This window comes from Neltuma alba, unplaced genomic scaffold, assembly GCF_004799145.2.
Source record: "Neltuma alba isolate B1F8T4 unplaced genomic scaffold, ASM479914v2 tig00011249_pilon, whole genome shotgun sequence".
NCBI lineage: Eukaryota > Viridiplantae > Streptophyta > Magnoliopsida > Fabales > Fabaceae > Neltuma > Neltuma alba.
In genome coordinates, this window is record NW_021635966.1 from 251,319 (window position 1) to 272,331 (window position 21,013).

General features: G+C 31.7%; 1 protein-coding gene across 1 annotated transcript; it reads right to left on the reverse strand.

The window, feature by feature from the left end:
• Nucleotides 1-9,600: 9,600 nt before the first annotated feature.
• LOC114762983 (tricyclene synthase TPS4, chloroplastic-like) lies at nt 9,601-12,372 on the reverse strand. The gene is made up of 7 exons (XM_028952578.1): nt 12,136-12,372; nt 11,765-12,038; nt 11,296-11,674; nt 10,959-11,177; nt 10,370-10,508; nt 10,029-10,277; nt 9,601-9,900 (listed from the first exon to the last, which is right to left on the reverse strand). The coding sequence occupies exons 1-7, from the start codon at nt 12,370-12,372 to the stop codon at nt 9,601-9,603; spliced, it is 1,797 nt and encodes a 598-aa protein (XP_028808411.1).
• Nucleotides 12,373-21,013: the final 8,641 nt, after the last annotated feature.

Consider the following 21,013-nt stretch of genomic DNA (forward strand, 5'->3'; position numbering starts at 1 on the left):
TAAATTACTTTTTCTAAGTCTACATATATGACTCAAGAGAGGGATGTTAGCCCCCCCTAGAGGCGGCTTTAGCAATGCACTCACCGCTTTTTCACATGTTAAAACCATATAAAACGTAGGAACCAGTTTTAATGTTCATTATTTTTTTATGAGTATTTTAAACTCATGAAATCTGAATCATTCATATTTCATTTGAATAGCTCAGATTTGATTTCTTTTTAATTTTTATTTATTTAAAATAATTATTTTAATATGTATAGAATCTAAAATACTGTGATTCTTTCCAAAAAAAAAATTTTTCTATTTAAAAATAATTAATTAAATATTTTAAATTTAAATCGTTCAAATCAGATATAAATAGTCCAATTCTAATAAATTTAAAGCACTTATCAAAGTGATGAGTATTAAAACTAATTCTCATCAAGTGCCACTCTCACTCAAGCCACTTCCTTTAATTTCTCCTTTCTACCTCCCAAAATTATACAATCGATGATCTCCCTTCGATTTTACCAAAACTGCATAAACACTTATCCTCTCTTTTCAAATTATACAAACCAATTACAATTGCATATCACGTGCTTTCATACTTCACTGTCATCAGTTCTCCGACTTCAGCGTCACCCATCTGCTCTATTTCTTCTACTCAATTTTCACATTTGAAAAACTGTCAGACGCATGCATGAGGCCATTATGCTTCCACCCCTTCCTTGTAATTAACAAGTATCACCTCCTATACTAAAAGTTAGTTATAGATTTAATTTAGTTTTAAATATAATAACACAATCTATTTTGTCTCTCATATTTATTTATTTATTTTTCTAAAGTAGTCCTCACGATAATTATATATGTTAAAAGATTTTCATTCCAATACATATGATTAACAGAAATATCTTTCTTTCTTTTTACAAGGGCAAGCAGGAGCTTGAAGTATCTACAAAAAGACAACAGTTAAGCCCTATTGACTGTCATCTGATTCAGAAGACCACGATCTATCCTAAGTTGTTCTAAACAACACGAGGGAGGTTGTAGATAACTAACAAAATCCTGTCCTAAGTTATGTGCAGACACGGCAAGAATATGAGTGCACACTAAATTTTCCCTGTAAGAATGAGGTATTTCTAGATCCCGGTTGGAGTAGATGAGGGACCGAGCTTCCTGGATTTCTCTTCTCCCAAAAGATGGAATGAGCCAACATCTACTGACAACAATCGCAGAGCTTCTATAGAATCTGTACAAACTCTTGTCTTAGAGAGACCCAACTGTTTTGCACAATAATAGGCCCATCGATATGGCTTTTATCTCCGCAGCAGTAGAGGTTTGATAACTTAACTTGTCTTGAAGACCACCTATCCAATTTGCATCTGCATCATGAATGACTCCACCACATGTTGCGAAGCCTTGGGTGTTTCGCAAGCCATCGATGTCAAGCCGCATTTAATAGAAATATTTTAAAAAAGACAACACATATTATAAATAATTAATTTATTTACTTTTTTAATATTTATAAATTAGTTATCTGACTCTTATATTAAAAACATTTTCTCATTTGGGCACTGGGCTTCGACTTCGGGGACAGAGGGATTTGGGTGATGCCATTGAGAGGCCAACGATTCAATTAAATCAAAAACAAAAATCCCTTGTCCTTATAACTTATCGGGAGAAGAATTAAGGATGATTTGAGATATGTTTCTCCTGAAAATGAACAGCTCAATTCTGTTAGTCGAAAGAATTATAACGACATGGAGGAGACTGACTGTTTTCTCCTCATGCAAGCTATACATTTTCAGTAATACTTGTTGCTCAAAAGAGATATGCTTGGCTTCAGTGGACAATTTTAACTCCGGCAAAGCTGAGGGGCTTCATAAATTTAAGTGTCTGTTTGGAGCCATGTTTAAGTGGCTTTTAAGTAACTTTTAGGATTAAAAATACTTTTAATATGTTTGAGTGTATTTGGAAGAGCTTAAAAAATTAAGAGCTTATACCAAAATCACGGGCACGGTTTCTCTCTACCGAGCTTCCCATCCACTGCACCTCCACTTCAGCTCTACGACAATCGTTTGGAGCAAATGGTAAAACGCAATTCAAATGGATTGTCGGCCATAAACTTGAATTCCAAAATTACAAAGAACCAAGAGGCGGAGCACATGCTTTTACAGCATGATACGGATACATATGTAGGGCCCACAAAAAATCACCAGTGAAAATATATTTTCATCCAAAATAAAATTTATTTATAAATAATCAAATGTCACTATTTTACACAATAAAATTATCCTTTTTTGAGAAATAAAATTATCGTTTTTAAAACACCATATAAATATAAAGCAGAGTGAGAAAATTTTTTGTCCTATTTATATATTATATCATTAAAATTTTAATATGAATATATTATTTTATTTTATATAAACTACTCCTCTAATCCTATTTTTTTGTCTGTTCGCTAATCCTATTTTATTTCTCAAAGAAAGATAATTTTATTGTGATTATTTATAAATATATTTTGTTTTGGATGAAAATACATTTATACTCTTGGTTTTCTTTAATTTTGGAATTCAAGTTTATAGCCACCTGTAACAATCTATTTGAACTGCGTTTTACTATTTGCTCCAAACGATTGTCATAGAGCCGAAGTGGAGGTGCAGTGGACGAGAAGCTCAGTGGAGAGAAACCACGCCCCAAAATCACTTAATTAAGTGAAAAGCTAAAAATTATAGCTTATAGTGTTGGAAAAGTAGAGAGAAAAAGAGAAAATGTATGTCCCATTTCTTTTACTCAAACAAATTTATTTTTACTCAATCATAATCCAAACATCATTTTATTAATTTCACTTTTATAAACTAACTTTTTAAAACTCCAATCCAAACACAATTCACCTTATCCAATTTAAATTTTACTCAATTTTATTTTTTTTAAAATCAGATTGAAAATAAACTACTTTTTTTACTGCCAATTCGAACTAGCCCTAAGTGGATCTCGAGATTGTTCCGTTCACATGTGGGTTTAGCTTCTTACACAGTTTTTCGGGGGATGTTCATAACGGTATCCTTGTATTCATATATAACATGTAAAGTTTTGATTTAATTTAGATGCACATGACATAACTAATTCAAGCAGAAGTACTGTTGAATGAGATTCACTTAATCAACTACTAATGTGACTTTTCTTGGAAATTAACCAATTATAAGTATACAAACTAAAACTCGCAAGTGAAAAACTATAAAGATTTAATAAAAATAAAAAATATATAAAGATTTGACTAAAAATTAAATGAGATGAGATTAATTAGAGAGATTTGTATTTTTAAATTTTCTTTTTCAAAATATTTCAACCATAATGATGTTCGTATTATATCATGTGGTATATTTAACAGGGTTATTTCCAAAAGTTTTGCCAATTGACTTTCATCCAACACAGTGGGGAAATGGTCAAGATCAAATCTGTTATAAAAGAAAATGGACGGAAGAAGGAAAAAATTTTAATGAGTTTTAATTTAAAAAAATTAGAAGAGTTGGGTTAAAAACTTTTAACCAATTTTGCTTTTTTTTTTAATCTTGCATTTTCTTTTTCTTAGAATTTTATTACCTCATTTTTCTATTTTTTTAAATTTAGCTCATTATAATTTTTACTCCTCTTCCCTCCATTTCAATTCTCTCGTACCAAATATAGGATAAAACTTGTATAAATCAATCTTCATACTAGAACAGACACTAATTTAATTATTTTTTTCCTGAAAATTTTGAGGATTGGAAAAAGGAAACATAGCAATCCGACATTTTATTTTATGATCCACATGAATATAATTTTTTGGTAAAAAGTGTTTTTCTTATTTTTTTTTTCAATGGTGCATGAGTTATGGCTTGACATTGATATATTCAGCATAAAGGTTTAACAAATTGCACGTGATGATTGAATTAAATTGAAATATACTACATCTAATCTTAATTATAAGACCTCGAACATGTATATATTAAAATCTTTCGTCTTCTTGTGGCCCCAAACATATTTCTCTCGTACTAAAGACTAAAGAGTGAGTTCACGGCCATTCACGTATCAATCACCCCAGCTTGTCTTTCCGCAAAATCGGGAGTCATCAAAAATTGTTTATCTTTCATGAATCTCATATATATCGGGAGCTAGAGGACAGAGGAACGGTCGGTAATCATTTCCATGGAATTAAGGTAACGTCCCTATTGGGTTGGTGGGAGCCACGCGTTTAGTTTGGGAATGGATTCTCCTTTTCATTTACTACGTGGGATTTGGATGAAAGCCTCTCCAAACATCCTTAGCTTAAAGTATCGGCATTTTGTGTGAATAAAATTTGTAGAATATTAATATTGTTATGCATAAAAATTTATCATGTTTTCCTCAATAATGGATTTCCAAAAATTAATGCTAAATAAAAATTTCAAATTTCATTTAAAAGTTAAAGTGTAATTTTGACCCTGATCTTATTTCTCAACTCTAATTTTGCCCATAATCTTTTAGTAGTATAATTTTGCCCATGATCTTATTTTTCAGGTATAATTTTACTCTTGATCTTTTTTTCTCGGTTACAGTTTTATTTTTTATCTTTGGGTGTAATTTTGACCCTGAGGGGCAAAATTACATTAAAGGAAGAAGATCATGGTCAAAATTGTACCACTAAAAAAAATCAGGGGCAAAACTGCACCTAAAAAATGAGATTGAAGTTAAAGTTGTTCTTTAACCCTTCATTTAATAATAATACTTTTACTGCCAACTTTCATATTTAGACGTTGCATTGTGTAACGTGCAAAAAAAAAAAAGATATAATATTTTATTATAATATCTTATTAAAATAATACTTTATGAGTAAAAAAAAAAAAAACAACCCCCCTTCCACGGTGAGTTGAAATTTGGGGGGGGTTAATTAATGAAGAAGGAAAAAGAAGGGGGAGGGACGACTGCAAGATAAATAGGATAAGGCGTAGGCAGTGGAAAAAATTGAACCTGGGGCTATTAAATACATTCACCCCAGATGATTCTCAAGTGGAGGGGGCAGACGGAAGAGGAAGAGAGCAAAAGAAGAGAGAAGAGAGAGAGAAGCATAGAGAAAAAAGAGAGAGAGAGTCGAGTTGCGGAGTACCTGACGGTTTTGGAGATCATTTAGGTACACAAAACTACTTCTTGTTATCATATTTTCTTTATGAATATTTCCTATATATTTATAGCTTTATATTATTAGTATTATTATCATGTTTAGAGAAAATTTTACCGTTTGAGTATAGAGTAAATATGGAGTTTTGACAATATATGACCGTAGAAATTTAAAGATCCATTATTAAGGAATTTTAATTGGTTTATTTTTGTTGAATGATTACTTTGAGAATTTTAAACTAAGATTTTAGTTGAAAGATTTGTTATTTAGACTTGTAATATGTTTTTACCGATTAAATTTGAGTTAAATAATTTATTTGAGTTATTTAATATATTATTGAGGTTTTAATCGGTTTAAATATTGAATAAGTTAAAGATATATTGTTGAAATAATTTTTGAAGGCTTGAAAATTTATAAATTGAGAATTTTGTAAAATTAAATAAAGCTACAGTTTGGTTATAATTAAATATATATATATATACTTTTGTTAAATTTAAATAGCCTTATATGTAAATTATTTTTCAAAATAATTCTATTATAAATGCCTAGATTTGGGAGAGTTAATATATTTATGAAATTTTGGTTTAGAGGGTAGTCTTAGAATTTTAGAGTAGCTCTGGAGTAATTCTGAGTTTATATTAATAAATATTTATGTGCAATTTTGTAGACTTGAGAATTTTGGAGTAATCTTTGTGTGAATATTTGTAAGCTAAAGAGTACCAGGTAACTCTGAAAATTCTTTTTTGTACATGTGAATTGTGTATGATTGTATTATGAATTTACTATATTTTTATATATTGAAATACAATATTGTGATTTTTCAAATGAATGTTTTGGTATGTTATTTGATTTTGTTAAGATTTATTGCTATTAATTATGATGAATAATTAAATATATTGATGGATATGGAATTGTATGAGTTGTTATTAAATGGTATATAAGTTTATTGCTATCTTATTTTTAATATATTTGTGGACATATTTATGATGTAATATTATTGGCATCTGACATGCATTGTTGGGCTAAGGATAGAAGGAGATTGAATGGATATAAAATTACCACGTGGTATGCCATCACTCGGTGCACAGTGGATGGCACTTGTCAGGGCCCCTTCTTCCATGTTTTCCTTTGACCGGGAATTCATTGGAGCTGTGGGACATGTGACACCTCCCTATTCACAAAGGAGGGGAGCCATAGTCCGAGCTTGAGCTCTATATCTTTGGCCGGATATATCTCTAGTATCGGTGAGCTTGGAATAATTCAGTAAAATGGATTAGTTCCTATCGGACTATGTGTTAGCCTATGGCTCCAGTCAGCGGTATAAGGGTGGACGGTGATATAAGGGAGGCAACATATTGCATTATTTTTGGATATATTAGAAAAAGGATATTGGTATATTGTTGAAAAAAATGAAATTGAATTGAATGTCTCAAATCCGTGATTTTTAATATATTTATATACACACATATAAACAGATCTTTGGTTTATCATATGTGATTTGCTTGTATAGGTTAGAATTTCAGTAGTTACTGAGACGTTTGAGCTCATCCCCTATATTAACAATTTTCAGGCGAAGGATCTAGTAGGAATCAAGGGAAGGCACCAATGGAGTGAGCCATGAAGGCTTTTGTGCTCCTCAAACACATGCTATGTTATATTTTTATTTGCCATGACTATAAGACTAATAGTTTATGTTGTTAAGTTATGTTAGAAATGTTTTGAAATTTTGACTTAATTGCAGTATTAAAAGTATGTATGGACTTTTAAATTAAATATTTTATGGCGTATATTGATATAATTATGTGAGGTGTTACACATTGCATCCTTTTCAAATCAAAATTTATGAGTTAACGTCTGCAAGTTGAATTTTCATATTTATAAATCAAGTTATGTTATTACTAGTCCAAGAAAAAAAGAACTTGTACGTATTTATGACAGTGCCAGGGTTACAATTGACAACTAACTATGAAGGGACCTGTGTAGCTGTCATTCACCCACGGCCGACATCAATAATATATTACTCAACCCTCTTCCTTCCATTAACTTCTTATCCCCTTGTACCTCTCCAAATTACACAAATCGGAAACAATAAAAATACATCGAACTCCCTTCAATTTTGTCAAAATTACATAAACTCATCCTCCATTATATTCTCAAATTATACAAACCAAACAATTGCATCATGTGCTTCATGCTTCGTTGTCATCAATTTCAGTGTCACCCAGCTGCTCTATATCTTCTGCTTAATTTTCCCACTTTAAAAAACCGTCAGATGCATGCATGAATCTGTAATGCTTCCATCCCTCCCTTTGTGGCACACCTATCTTGTGGCAGCGCAACAAATACTATGATTCCATTTTAATACGAGGCTTAGTTTATATTATAAATTGTTATAATTACTACCTTCAATCCTTAATATAAAAGCTTTTTTTACTTTTATTTTGCTCTTAAATATAAGATTCCAATATATTTTGTCTCGCATATTTATCTATTTTTTTTTATAATAATAGCAATTCTGATCAATACATTTGATTAGTAAGGATATTTTAAGAAATATAATACCTATTTATTACAAGTAATTAACTTAACTAGTTTTTTAATTTACTCTAATTAGTCAACTAATTTTTATATTAAGAGATGGAGGTAGTAAATCCTATATTAAAAACTCGAGGGAGTATATATCGCAGTCAACTTGCCCTATGACTTCCTCAATCCTGCTACTTTCAAATATTGCATTTTTCCTTTTGTCTCGTGTTATCGCAGCATTTAATTCAAGTAGTGGGGATTACTTGGGGATTCCGAGTTTGGGTTGTTACTTAAGTGTGTTGAGAGTTGACCAATAAAAAAAGATTACTTTTAGAGAGGGTTTTGAATGAAGCACCGCAGAGTAAAACCTCCATTCTAATAAGTTAGTCTTTTGATATTGAACTCACCATTTAAGATTGTACAAATCACACTTGAGCAATTGTTTAAGGGGAAAAACCAAACGATAGCCAGAAGTACAGCTTGTTTCGTGGGCGAGTGAGTGAGTCAATAAAATAATGCGTATTCTAATAAATAAATAAAGCTAATTTATCTTTCCCGACTAAAATAAATAAATAAGTAAAATATAGCATGGTTTTATGCTTTGTTTTCGACAACATTATTCTATGGCTGCTATGCTAGAGTCTGCGCAGTGTTATCCTAAAACATTTAGAAAAATTAATTAGTTAGCCTCTGTACTTATAATACTCATACTGATTAAATAATATGCAAGTTATGATAAAATACAAAATAAAAAGGTTTTTCAAAAAACTTAAATGACGGAATAGTATTCATTTACTATTAATATAAAAATAAAAATTATTACGCTCATAATTGGCTTCTTGCATTCATATATAACATGTAAGATTTTAATTTAATTTAGACCCAAGTAGCTAGCAAAAATAGTTTAGGTGTATACTGGATGTAAGCCATACGTTATCAACTATTTCTTTTACAAATTAACAATTTGTCAATATATAGACTAATACAATAGCTCCAATTGAGAAAATTATAAGGACTTAATAAAAAAAAATGTAAAGACTTGAAAAAATGAGATGAAATCAAATCTTTCTTATAAAAGGAAATTCTAAACATCTAAAATCTATTCATATTCGAACGAAGCTAAATTTAATTATGTTTTCCTGAAAATTTCGGAGGTTGAAAGAAAGAAGAAATATAGAAATGAAGAAATTTTAGCCATACGAATATTTCTTTTTTGGCGGAAAACATTTTCCTATTTTTTTATTTAGGGAACAATAATATGTTTTTAAAAAAAGTTGACATGCATACAAAAACTTGAAAGGAAGGTAGAGAAAGACGGAAATGTCTGGAGTGGCAGCTGAGTTATTGGGCCAGGCCCAAGCCCTTTTCCACGTAACAGAATTTTGTTTGTTTGTTATAGCTGAGCACTTGTATGAAGTCTGGGTTTAGTTGTAAAATAGATCTTTAAAGCTCAGTTAATGAAAGCCGTATTCTCTTGCCTCTCTTTTTCGCTAGACTCCTTATTAGAGCCAGGTTAAGGGAGACAACCAGATCTCTCCTTGACGAGAGCAGCATTACGAAGTTGTAAAATACTACTTCCAATCCTAAATATAAGAGTTAGTTGACTAATTTGAGTAGATTAAAAAAAAAGTTAAGTTAGTTATTTAATAAATGAGTGTTGTCCTTTTTTTTTTATTAAGGATTGAAGGTAATAGAATTTTGTTCTGTGTTTTGTATTGTCAGTTGAGTATTTTCTATCCGACTTACAAAGGAAGAAATAGGAAAAGGAAAACTCTTGTTGTAAATATGAAAAGCTCTTTTTTAAAAAAGAAAGTGATTTTGTTACCTATATAATAGTTTGTTTTTTTCCTTCAAATTTTACATCCGTTGCCCGTGAACAAAAACATATACGGCCAATGTAATTCCCCAAACATAAAGATGACTAAGTAATTGCAAGTCTATTAATGCCGAGGCATTTATCAGCCTCTTAGCTGAATGGGCTCCACAATTAATGATCGAATCCGGTTCCTGGACGTAGCATCTGGAGCTCCATGGCCATCACCATACTGGTAGGTGCAATGGGAAATTCTTGCAAGGCTCATTGCAGTTTCTACAAAAGCTTTTGAAAATGTGGTCTCTATTCCTCTTCCTTTGTTCATCTCCTTCCACGTCTCATCCACCAATCTGCGCACGTATTTTTGGCTATTCTCCTCAGTAGCCCCACTCTGGTGCATGTGACATAATATCGAACTTGTTGATTCACCTCTCTCTAATTCCGCCTGAAGAAAACATTAACAATGAATGAAGACAGTAATTAAAATGAGGTCCTCGTCAGAGCGTGCGAAGAGAGAGTACGTAGAACCAAATGACAACATAAGATTTGAGTGATTGATAAAGAAGAGGCCACCTTCGATGTGCCCAAATCGTTGCAGAGACGGAAAATAACGGAAGGACAACGCAAGAGGGGATGGTGAGGGTCCAAGGATTGAAGTGACTCCTTTGAGAAACTGTGATTGAGAAAGAAATAAGCATGGAAGAGGATTAATACTCCTGAAACTGATACCCAGGCGTTCCTAAAGTAGCTGTCGAATGAGGGTATGTGTTTGTCATGAGACCACCTGGCTTCTTGAAGCCATGATTTCAACATGTCCGCCCACTATAATTATTAAGGTAAGAGTTAGTTTCCCCATGAAATAGTATTTAACATGTGGTATGTTCTATAGGGAAGTCGTTTTCGTGGGCACTCACTGCTTTGGTGAGGTAGGGTAGGATATTGTGGCCTTGCTCTTTCAGTGCCTCATAAGCCATTTCATTGACAGTGTTGTAGAGAGCCAGGAAACACACTTTCATGTACCCTGGCAGATCTTGTATCGCATTGATATCCCACCTGAAATTAAAAGAAAAAAAGCATTCACCACATAATATTCCTACGTATTACTCCCTCTGTTCCTTATTATAAGAGACATTTAATATTTATGGCATGTTTCCATATATAAGAGACACTTAAAAGTTGTCTCTATTTTTTTTGTATTAATTTCTATTTTACCACTATTTATTTTTCTCCAATTCATATTCTCTCTCCCTCCTATTTCTCTTTCTTTTAATAATTTAATTGTTCTCTCTCATACTCTCTCTCCTTATTAATGGGGACATTGTTGGAAAAAACATTATACTTTTTATATATTAATTGTCCTCAACTAATTTTAACTGTTTTTTTTATCAACATAATTTGATTATTTGTCTCTTATAATAAGGAACGGAGGAAGTATGTGTGGCTGGCTTTCAATAGAAATAATATTTGTCAAATAAATTAATTCGAATGTAGGAGAAAGCAAACCTTTCAACAGCGGCGGTAAACAGCTCGAGTTCGTCCAGAGTGCCATAAACATCATAGACGTCGTCGATTGTGGTGACGAAGCAAGCGACTTTGGTTAGTGCTTTTCGGAGCTCACTGTGTTGAGGTTCGGAGGCCATTCCCACGGCCCAGAAGAAGCACTCCATTAGCCTGTCCCTGCTGAAGCTCAACTTTGATGCCAGTCCCATCGCCTTCCACCACCTATAATTAGTTATATCAATATTTGAAGCCAATTTTCTCTTTTTGACTTCCTACTACTTGGTTGCTGCTATACGTATGCATATAGGGAAGCAAATTTACTAGTAATAAATTGACAAACCTTGACATTTCTTGGAGATCCCTTTGAAGTGTTGACTGTGCTATGTTAAAATCCAGTACAGCAGCTTCGAGAAGGACCGTGTCTGCGTTTTTCCTCTTACCATATGCTTCTATGTACCATCTCGCCTCTAACCTTCGTGTTCTGCGATGTAATGGAAGGTCCAGCGCGTGGCTGATTGCTTGTTGCAACAGATGATCGTTGCTTATCTGTTGCCTCATGTCCCTGAGATGGATGGTGGTGAAGGCCTTGGCCTCCTCCAGAATGTCCTCTCCTTGGTATCCCAGAAATGTTGCCTCGTACAGACTCAACATCCCTTGCACATCTCTGCTGAGGCATGCCTTGAAATTACAGTTTTGGTCCTTGAAACTCTCAAATATATCTGCGTTATTTATGTCCCAACCACATCATTTAATTCGGTGTTTGCGAGAGAGGTAATTATGAAAAAAGGAGATAGCCGTATGCATAGGACCTGGTGAGACGTCATAGCCATGGTCTCTGAGGAGTCTGAAGCTTAAGGCAGCTGCATGAAGGCTTGTGTGCTGTTTTGTTTGAGGACGGCTCTGTTCCCAGGAGACATAACAATCAAGAGCGTGTTTGATCTCATTGTGAAAGCGGTAGCCGAGGCCTAAGCGCTGGACATCGTCAATGAGCTCAAGTTTTGGCAATGGCTCAGTATTGGGATTCACGATCATCCTCCCCACATCCTCCAGCAACTTCCTTTCTCTGGCCTCGTACTTCTCATCCTATAACAACAAGCTAAGTATTGTTAATTGTATGTCATAACGTTCTCCCATGTATATCGTGAATTAATTGACCAGGAAATTAAGGAAGTAGAATTACCGTATAACCATTGTTCAAGGATTGGAGGAAGTCATAAGTCCAGAGGGTAGGCTGGTAATTGGCGGAGTTTCTGAGAGAGGAGGGGTGAAGGGGAAGCGCCTGTTGGGTGGCCAAGCATCGGAGGTTAGTGTGATAGTAACCAATCCTGTGGAAGGAAAGAGGGCCTCCTGGTTTTTTGTGCTTTCTAAAACTAAGTGAGATGGAGGAATTGGGCAACAAGGTACTGGCTAGGGCCATACTCGTTGGTAGTTTAGTTTGCGAATGTGAATTGCTTGCGCCGGGTCTCATTATATATAGCGCTCTGGTCTCTGGAGGGCACTATAAATTCATTCAAGATTATCCACGTGCGAGAAAAATAATACTGGTCCACTTTTTAAAATGTTAAAAAATTTAATTTATACTATAAAATGAGTCTTACGTTTTAGGATCGGAGGTTCAGTTCCTAATATAAGACATTGTTGACTGATTTGATGAAACTAAAAAAAATTAGCAAATTACTTAATTATAGCATATATTACATTTATAAGTAAAGAAAATTAGTTTAAAAAATAAATATAAATACTTAAAAATAATTTATTAACTTTCTGAATTTTCTCAAATTAATTAACTGAATTTTATATTAAACATAAAAGTACTAATCAGCATGTGTAGAGTATCATCAAGTGGTTATCCTTTACATAGTCCATAGTCGTACAAATTACACGGAATATGTTTTCGCCAACAAATTAAACAGAATTAATATAATATAGATGGAAGTTTCTCTTTATTTCATTTCATCTACGATTTTTCTTTAGTTTTTTTTTTCTGGGTTTATTATAATGCATTAATATGTTTGATTTTGGTCACTAGCTATATGAATCATAATTGAATTGATAACTAAATATATTTTTCTACGTAGTAAATATAGAGCTTTAAACAACGAATTGAAGAAGGGGGGACTCTGCTAGGCATATCTTTAATTCGCTCTGAATTTTGAAGCATTTAATTATTATTTTTTGTCATCCTCATTAATCCATTTTCTGATAAATACGATGAAGAAACATGCCATAAATAAAAAAGATTAATCTAATTTAGTGAATTTTCGTGCATTAAAATTTGACATGAAATTTTGGAAAATATAGTAATGAATTAAATGGAAATTATGATTTCGAATTTAACTTATACAGCATTTAATTTGTTAAAAATGTTGAAAAACTACAATTCGAAATTTAAAAATCTAATTTTTGAATATTATAGAAATTCAAGAAAGGTTATGGTATGAGCAAGAACATTTGCAACATAACCAAGACCTATAATTTTTTAGAAACACAGGTCCTAATTAAGAATAAGAACCTGTGCAAGAGAGAGGCTGTAAAATGAACCAAAACACTCGTAAAATAAGCAAAGACCTATTGCAAATTTTCCAAATGGTTTCCTATTTCTGCAATCGGTCTTCCATATTTCTGACAACTAGCCTTTAATTCACTCACACACACATACTGGGAAAAATTGCAATTTTGTTTTTTCAATTTGCCACCTTAAGAAAATCTTAAAATGGCCTTTCCTATTTAATTATGCGATTGATCTTTCTTTTTAGGAAATTGTTTTGTTGGTCCATACTTTTGAGGATATTTAACAGGTTACATCGCCACACTAACTCCAGTAGGATATTAATGTAGAGGAGCTGAATATAATAGGAGAAGAAAAATATGCAGGAGTGAATCTAAATGCATGGTTATGCCCATATACAAGTTTGAAGAAAATAAGAGAACTTTAATAAGAAAACTATGTAGGATAATCGCAAAGAACTTTAAGGGATTGGTTCTTATTGTAAGAGTAGTTTTTGTTGGTAGGGGAGGAAGAGAAGGAAGAGGAAAGAGCAGTGCTGGGGACTTGGATGACAGATATTTTAGTTTCATATGTGAGTTTGGAAAATGAGGTGTCGGAGTTATAGGACATAGGAAGTGTTGGTGATGATCAATTCAGAGGGGCAGTAAAATGACTACACTTGTGACCCGCGGTTTTCATGGGGCAAAAAGTACGTGCCCCGGTACTGGCTCATGCTTTTCATTTGGGATTGGATTTTTCCTCTTTCATTTATTGCCTGGGATGAAAAAATCACTAGCACTTGTAATTCTCACATTAAAAGATAAATTCTGAATAAAATTTTCAAATTTCATTTATTGCCTTGGGCCCTACATTTGCCAGTCCCCCGTCCCCAGGCTGAATACTATGATTAATGGCGAAGGTGCGCAGATTTTAAATAAGAAAAGAAAGTGGTGGACTGTGGAATTCAAATTACTTTTTATAATTCTAAATATATGACTCAGTAGAGGGATTAAACCCACTAGAGAGGGTTTTAGCAAATTCTTACATGATAGAACCAGTAGGGAAAAAAAAAACTTGACCAAACCAGTCAGTTTAACAAGAAAATTGATGAACCGGCTAGTGGTTCGATTCGATTTAAGTAATGAACTGAGCAGAAAATGAACTGGCATCAACCCGGTCAAACTGGTGTAAATCGGTGTAAACCTATAATGAACTAGTTTAGGTGATTATTTTGTTATTGATCCTATTTTTTCTCATTCAACTCCTAATATTTCAGTTATTATATATTTGAATGAATTTTAATGATAATTTTGGTATTAATGATTATTAATTTTAGTTATTAAAAAATCATAAAGATCAAAATTCTCAATTTTATTATATTTTGCTATTGTTACAATTAAATTATTGTTGTATTTTCTTATATTTTATTATTAGTAATTATTAATGTTGTTATATTATGTTATTTTCAATTACATTCTATTATTTTAATGTGATTGGTTTGATTCCTGTTTGATCCCGATTTAACCCACAAATCTTTAAACCACCATCTTATTTGGTATAATGTTCAGTCTAATTTTTGTTCCCTAATTAAAACCATTGCAAAGAGACGTCAGTGCCACTCTCACTCAACCCACTTCCTTTAATTTCCCCTGTCTACCTCCCAAAATTATACAAACGATGATCTCCCTTCAATTTCATCACCAAAATTGCATAAACACTTATCCTCTTTTTTCAAATTACACAAACCAATTACAATTGCATATATATCACGTGCTTTCATCACTGTCATCAATTATTCAACTTCTACGTCACCCATCTGCTCTATTGCTTCTACTTAATTTTCATACTTGAAAAACTGTCAGATGCATCCACGACCCTTCCTTGTAATTAACAAGTATTACTTTCTGAGCTAAAAATAAAAATTAGTTGGAGATTTAATTTAATTTTAGATATAAGATTACAATCGATCTATTTTTTCTTCCATATTTATTTATTTTTTTAAAGTAGTCTCCATGATAATTACACATGTTAAAAAGTTTTCATTGTAATACACATGATTAATAGGAATATTTTAGGAAAGACAATAACTACTACAAATAATTGACTTAACTAATTTTTATAACCCAATTTTTCTTTGTTTTTTAAATTGAACTTATTAAAATTTTTACTTCACTCTCCTTCACTCCAATTCTCTTGTACCAAATATAGGGTAAAATCTCTATAAATCAGTCTTCACACTAGAACAGACACTAATTTAATTATCTTTTTCCTGAAAATTTCAAGGATTGGAAAAAAGAAACATAGCAGCGAGACATTTTATTTTATGATCCATATGAATATAATTTTTTGGTGAAAAGTATTTTTCTTATTTTTAAATGGTTCACGAGTTATGGCTAAAAAATTATTGATATCGATATATTCAGCATAAAAATCTAACGAATTGCACATGATGATTGAATTAAAGTTGAAATATATAAAGTACAAAACGTGCATATATTAAAATCTTTCCTCTTCTTTTATCTCCTCCCCCCCCCCCCCCCAAAAAGAAAAAAAAATCTGTTATTTCAAGGCCATCCACGTATGAATCACCCAGCTTATCTTTCCACAAAACCGGGAGTCATCAAAAATACATCCTAGGTCCTGATCTGTCTTTCTCGAATCATACATATATCGTTTTGATTAATTTTTTTTCCCTATGCTGGTGTTTGTTAGTAGTGGATGACAGATATTTTCATGTGATTTAAAATATCTGAGCGTGGGAGATGAGAAAATCCAGCTAGAGGACATAGGAAGGGTTGGTAACCATTCACGCGTAATTAAGGAAACGTCTCTATCGGGTTGGCGGCACGCATGTTGTCGTCATTTGTGGGATCCCATGCTTCCACCAGTGTTCACAATTATTTCTTCTATTCTTCCTCTGTTCCAAACCCCTGCCTCTTCATCCGATTTTCAATATAAAATTTAGGTAACAAATTTTAAAATATTTAAAAAATTAATAAATTATTTAATTATGACACTGTTCTTTAATATAAGAGCTAGTTGACTAATTTGAGTAGATTAAAAAATTATCTAAATCAGTTATTTGTAATAAATAGATGTTGTCTTTCCTAAAATATCATTGTTAATTAAATGTATTGGTTAAAGCTACTATTATTACAAGGACTATCTTAAAGAAAAATAGATAAATATGAGAAATAAAATAAATTAGGGTTTTATATTTATGATCAAAATAAAAGTTAACCGACCTCTTGTATTAAGCATTGGAGGTAATATGTTACATGATTTCTCTAAAATATTTATACGTATCATTGGTTTATATATCAATTTATATATAATCTTTTCAGTCTAGTGAGTCAAATCAGTTTTAAAAAAATGATAAGTATAAATATTTTAAATAAATTTAGTAATTTCTTTAATCTCCTCAAATTAGTCAAATTAGTCTCATATTAAAAACCAAAGGTAGTGCTAGTTTTTCCTGTTCATAATAGAGCCAAAGCTTGGCGCAATATTGGGATACTCACATTCATCAGTCATGCTTCTAATGCTCTTTTTTTTTTTCTTGGTTATGCATAGATATCATCCTATTAAAGACAATCATATTCAAGATATTATTGAGCATCTTTCTCAATGATATTCAAACCTTAATTGTTTACGTTGTAATAACCTAGTTTCTTTCAATAGATCCAATTTCTATTATTCTTAGCGTTTATATTTGATACAATGACTAAATACACTGCTGTGGATAACCCGTGGTTTTCATGGGCAGAAAAGTGCCCCAGCAGCGAGCCATGCTTTTAGTTTGGGACTGGATTTTTCTTTTCATTTACTATACGTGGGATTTTGATGAAAGTCTCTTATTTTGTGTGCATAAAATTTGTATTGCATCATTTTCAAATCAAAATTTATGAGTTAATGTTTGCAAGTTGAATTTTCATATTTATAAATCAAGTTATTTTATTTACTAGTCCAAAAAAAAAGTTATAAGTACTAAATTTTTTGAGACCTATTAATATTAAGTAAAATTTCAAAGATACTACCTCCGGTCCTTAATATAAGACCCCGTTTGACTTTTAGTTTGGTCCTAATTATAAGACCCCAATCCATTTTGTCTCTCATATTTATGCATTTTTTCCCAAGATAGTCCTTCTAATAATGATAGTTCTAGCCAACACACTTAATTAGTAAGGATATTTTAGGAATGACAATACTTATTTTTTACAAATAACTAACTTAACTTACTTCCTTAATCTCCTCAAATTAGTCAACTGGGTCTTATAATTAGGACCGGAGGTAGTAATATATATTTTTCATGAACAAAAGTAAAAGCTGACTAGTTATGAATGGTCTTTGGGCCCTATATGACAGCGCCAGCGTCGCAACGGACAACTAACTATAAAGGGACTTGTGTGGCTGTTACTCACCCGCGGCCAACATCAATATTACTCAACCCTCTTCCTTCCGTCAACTTCTTATCTCCTCTGTACCTCTCCAAATTACACAAGTCGGGAACAATAAAAATACATCGAACTCCCTTCAATTTTGTCAAAATTACATAAATTTGTCCTGTTGTATTTCAAAATTATACAAACCAAACAGTTGCATCATGTGCTTCATACTTCGCTGTCATCAATTTCAGTGTCACTCAGCTGTTCTATTTCTTCTGCCTAATTTTCCCACTTCAAAAAACCGTCAGATGCATGCATGAAGCCTTAATGCTTCCGTCCCTCCCTTCCTGGCACACCTATCTTGTGGGAGCGCAACAAACACTACGACCCCATTTTAATATAAGGTTTAGTTTATATTATAAATTGTAATAATTACTACCTCTGATCCTTAATATAATAGCTCGTTTGACTTTTATTTTAGTGACAAATATAAGACCTCAATCTATTTTGTCTCTCATATTTATCCATTCTTTCTCAATGTCATCCTTATAATAATAGTAGTTCTAACCAATACACTTGATTAGCAAGAATATTTTAAGAAATACGATAACTATTTATTACAAATAACTAACTCAACTAGTTTTCTTAATCTATTCAAATTAGTCAACTAGTTTTTATATTAAGGATTGAAGGTACTAAGTTCTATATTAAAAACTTGAGGTAGTATATTGCAGTCAACTTCCCCTACGACTTCCTCATTCCTGCTACTTTCAAATATTGCATTTTTCCTTTTGTCTCGTGTCATCGCAGCATTTAATTCAAGTAGTGGGAGTTACTTTAGGATTCTGAGTTAGGGTTGTTACTTAGTTTGTTAAGAGTTGATCAATAAAAAAAGATTACTTTCAGAGAGGGTTCTGAATGAAGTACTGCAATGTAAAGCCTCCCTTCTAATAAGTTAGTCTTTTGATATTGAGCTCACCATTTAAGATTGTACACATCACACTTGAACAATTGTTTAAGGGGGAAAACCAAACGATAGCCAGAAGTACAGCTTGTTTCATGGGCGAGTACGTGAGTGAGTCAATAAAATAATGCGTTTTCTAATAAATAAATAAAGCTAATTTATCTTTGCCGACTCAAATAAATAAATAAATAAAATATAGCGTTGTTTTGTGCTTTGTTTTCGACAACATTATTCTATGGCTGCTATTCTAGACTTTGCGCAATGTTATCCTAAACATTTAGGAAAATTAATTAGTTGGCCTCTGTACTTATAATACTAATACTGATTAAATAATATTCATTTACTATCAATATAAAAATAAAAATTGTTACGCTCATAATTGGCTTCTTGCATTCATATATAACATGTAAGATTTTGATTTAATTTAGACCCAAGTAAAAATAGTTTAGGTGTATAATCGATGTAAGCCATACATAATCAACTATTTCTCTTACAAATTAACAATTTATTAATATATAGACTAATACAATAGCTACAATTGATAAAATTATAAGGACTTAATAAAAAGAAAAAATATAAAGACTTGAAAAAATGAGATGAAATTATGGAGACTCGTATTTTTTTTTCTTTTTCCTAAATGTTTCAACTATGATGGGGGTCGTATTATCTCATGTAATATATGTAGGCGGCTTGTTTCCAAAAAGTTTTGCCAATTGACTTCTATCCAACAAGTGGGGAAATGGTCAAAGTCAAATCTTTCTTAAAAAAGAAAATGCTAAACATCTAAAATCTATTCATATTCGAACAAAGCTAAATTCAATTATCTTTTCCGGAAATTTTCGAAGATTGAAAGGAGGACGAAATATAGAAATGAAAAAATTTAGCCACACGAATTTTTTTTTGGGTGAAAAGCATTTTCTTTTTTTTTATCTAACGAACAATAATATGTATTTAAAAAAAGTTTACATGCATGCAAAACCTTAAAAGGAAGGCAGAGAAAGAGGCAAAAAAAAAAAAAGAAATAATGTTTGGAGTTGGAGCATTATTTAAGGTATCAGCATGACGCAGAATGATGATGGATCAGTTAGCCCATGAAAAAATAAAACGGATCGTTGGAAGTCAGACTGGTCCAGATAGCCAACCTATAAAGGCCGTCTCATTATTCAAAGAAGTCAATTCCTTTATTGGTCCGTCTGTTCTGTCAACATTTTCAAAGTTCAACCTGCCATTGATAATTTGACCCGCCAACCATTAATGTTAAGAATAATACTTATAATAAATAAATCATTAATATCAATATATTCAATCTAAAAATTTAGCAAATTTCATGTTTTATAAATGTAAATAATGGAGTATTACTCAATTTCAATTTCTTACATCTGGTACAATACATGAGACCGACATGTAATTTATACTACCTCCTTAACATAAAACTTAGTTGACTAATTTGAGTAGATTAAAGAAGTTAGTTTAATCAATTATTTGTAATAAATTTTTGTTATTTTTTAAAAATATTTTTGTTAATTAAGTGTATTAACTAGAACTATCATTACTATAAGGACTATCTTGGTAAAAATAGATAAATATAATATATAAAGAGGATTGGTATTTATATTTAGAACCAAAATAAAAATCAAACTAGCTCTTATATTAAGGACCAGAGGTAGTATTTGTCATTCAATTATTTAATGATGATGATTGAATTAGATTTCAAATATATTAAAAATATATATAAAACATGCACCTGCATGTGTATTTTATATTCAAATATTTCAAGAAGAATTAAAAAAATCAATGTTTACATGTAGAATAAGTCATCCTTATTATGCAAATACTAGTTTAAAAATCATTTAAAATTTTGTGAAATAACGTTGGCAAAAAATTTTGTGAAATAAAGAAAGAAAGTGATTTCTTAAACTATTTTAATGTTATCCAGGCGGGAAAAAAAAAACAAATCCGGCAGATAGGAAAAATATTTCAATACCAAATAGATCCATTCAGCTGATTCTCAAGGCCTATCGAACTAAATAAGGGTTAAAAGTAAATGATGTGTCAGTCCAACTAGCAATATGATTTTAAACAATTTTAATAATATTGTTTTTATTTAAAAAACGGAATATTAATTTAAAGCTCTGGAGACATTATGGGCTTGTTTGGTTTCTTATCCCTGTAATTTTACTTGATTTATAGTTTTGATTCTTATGCTCTAAAAATTTATAAT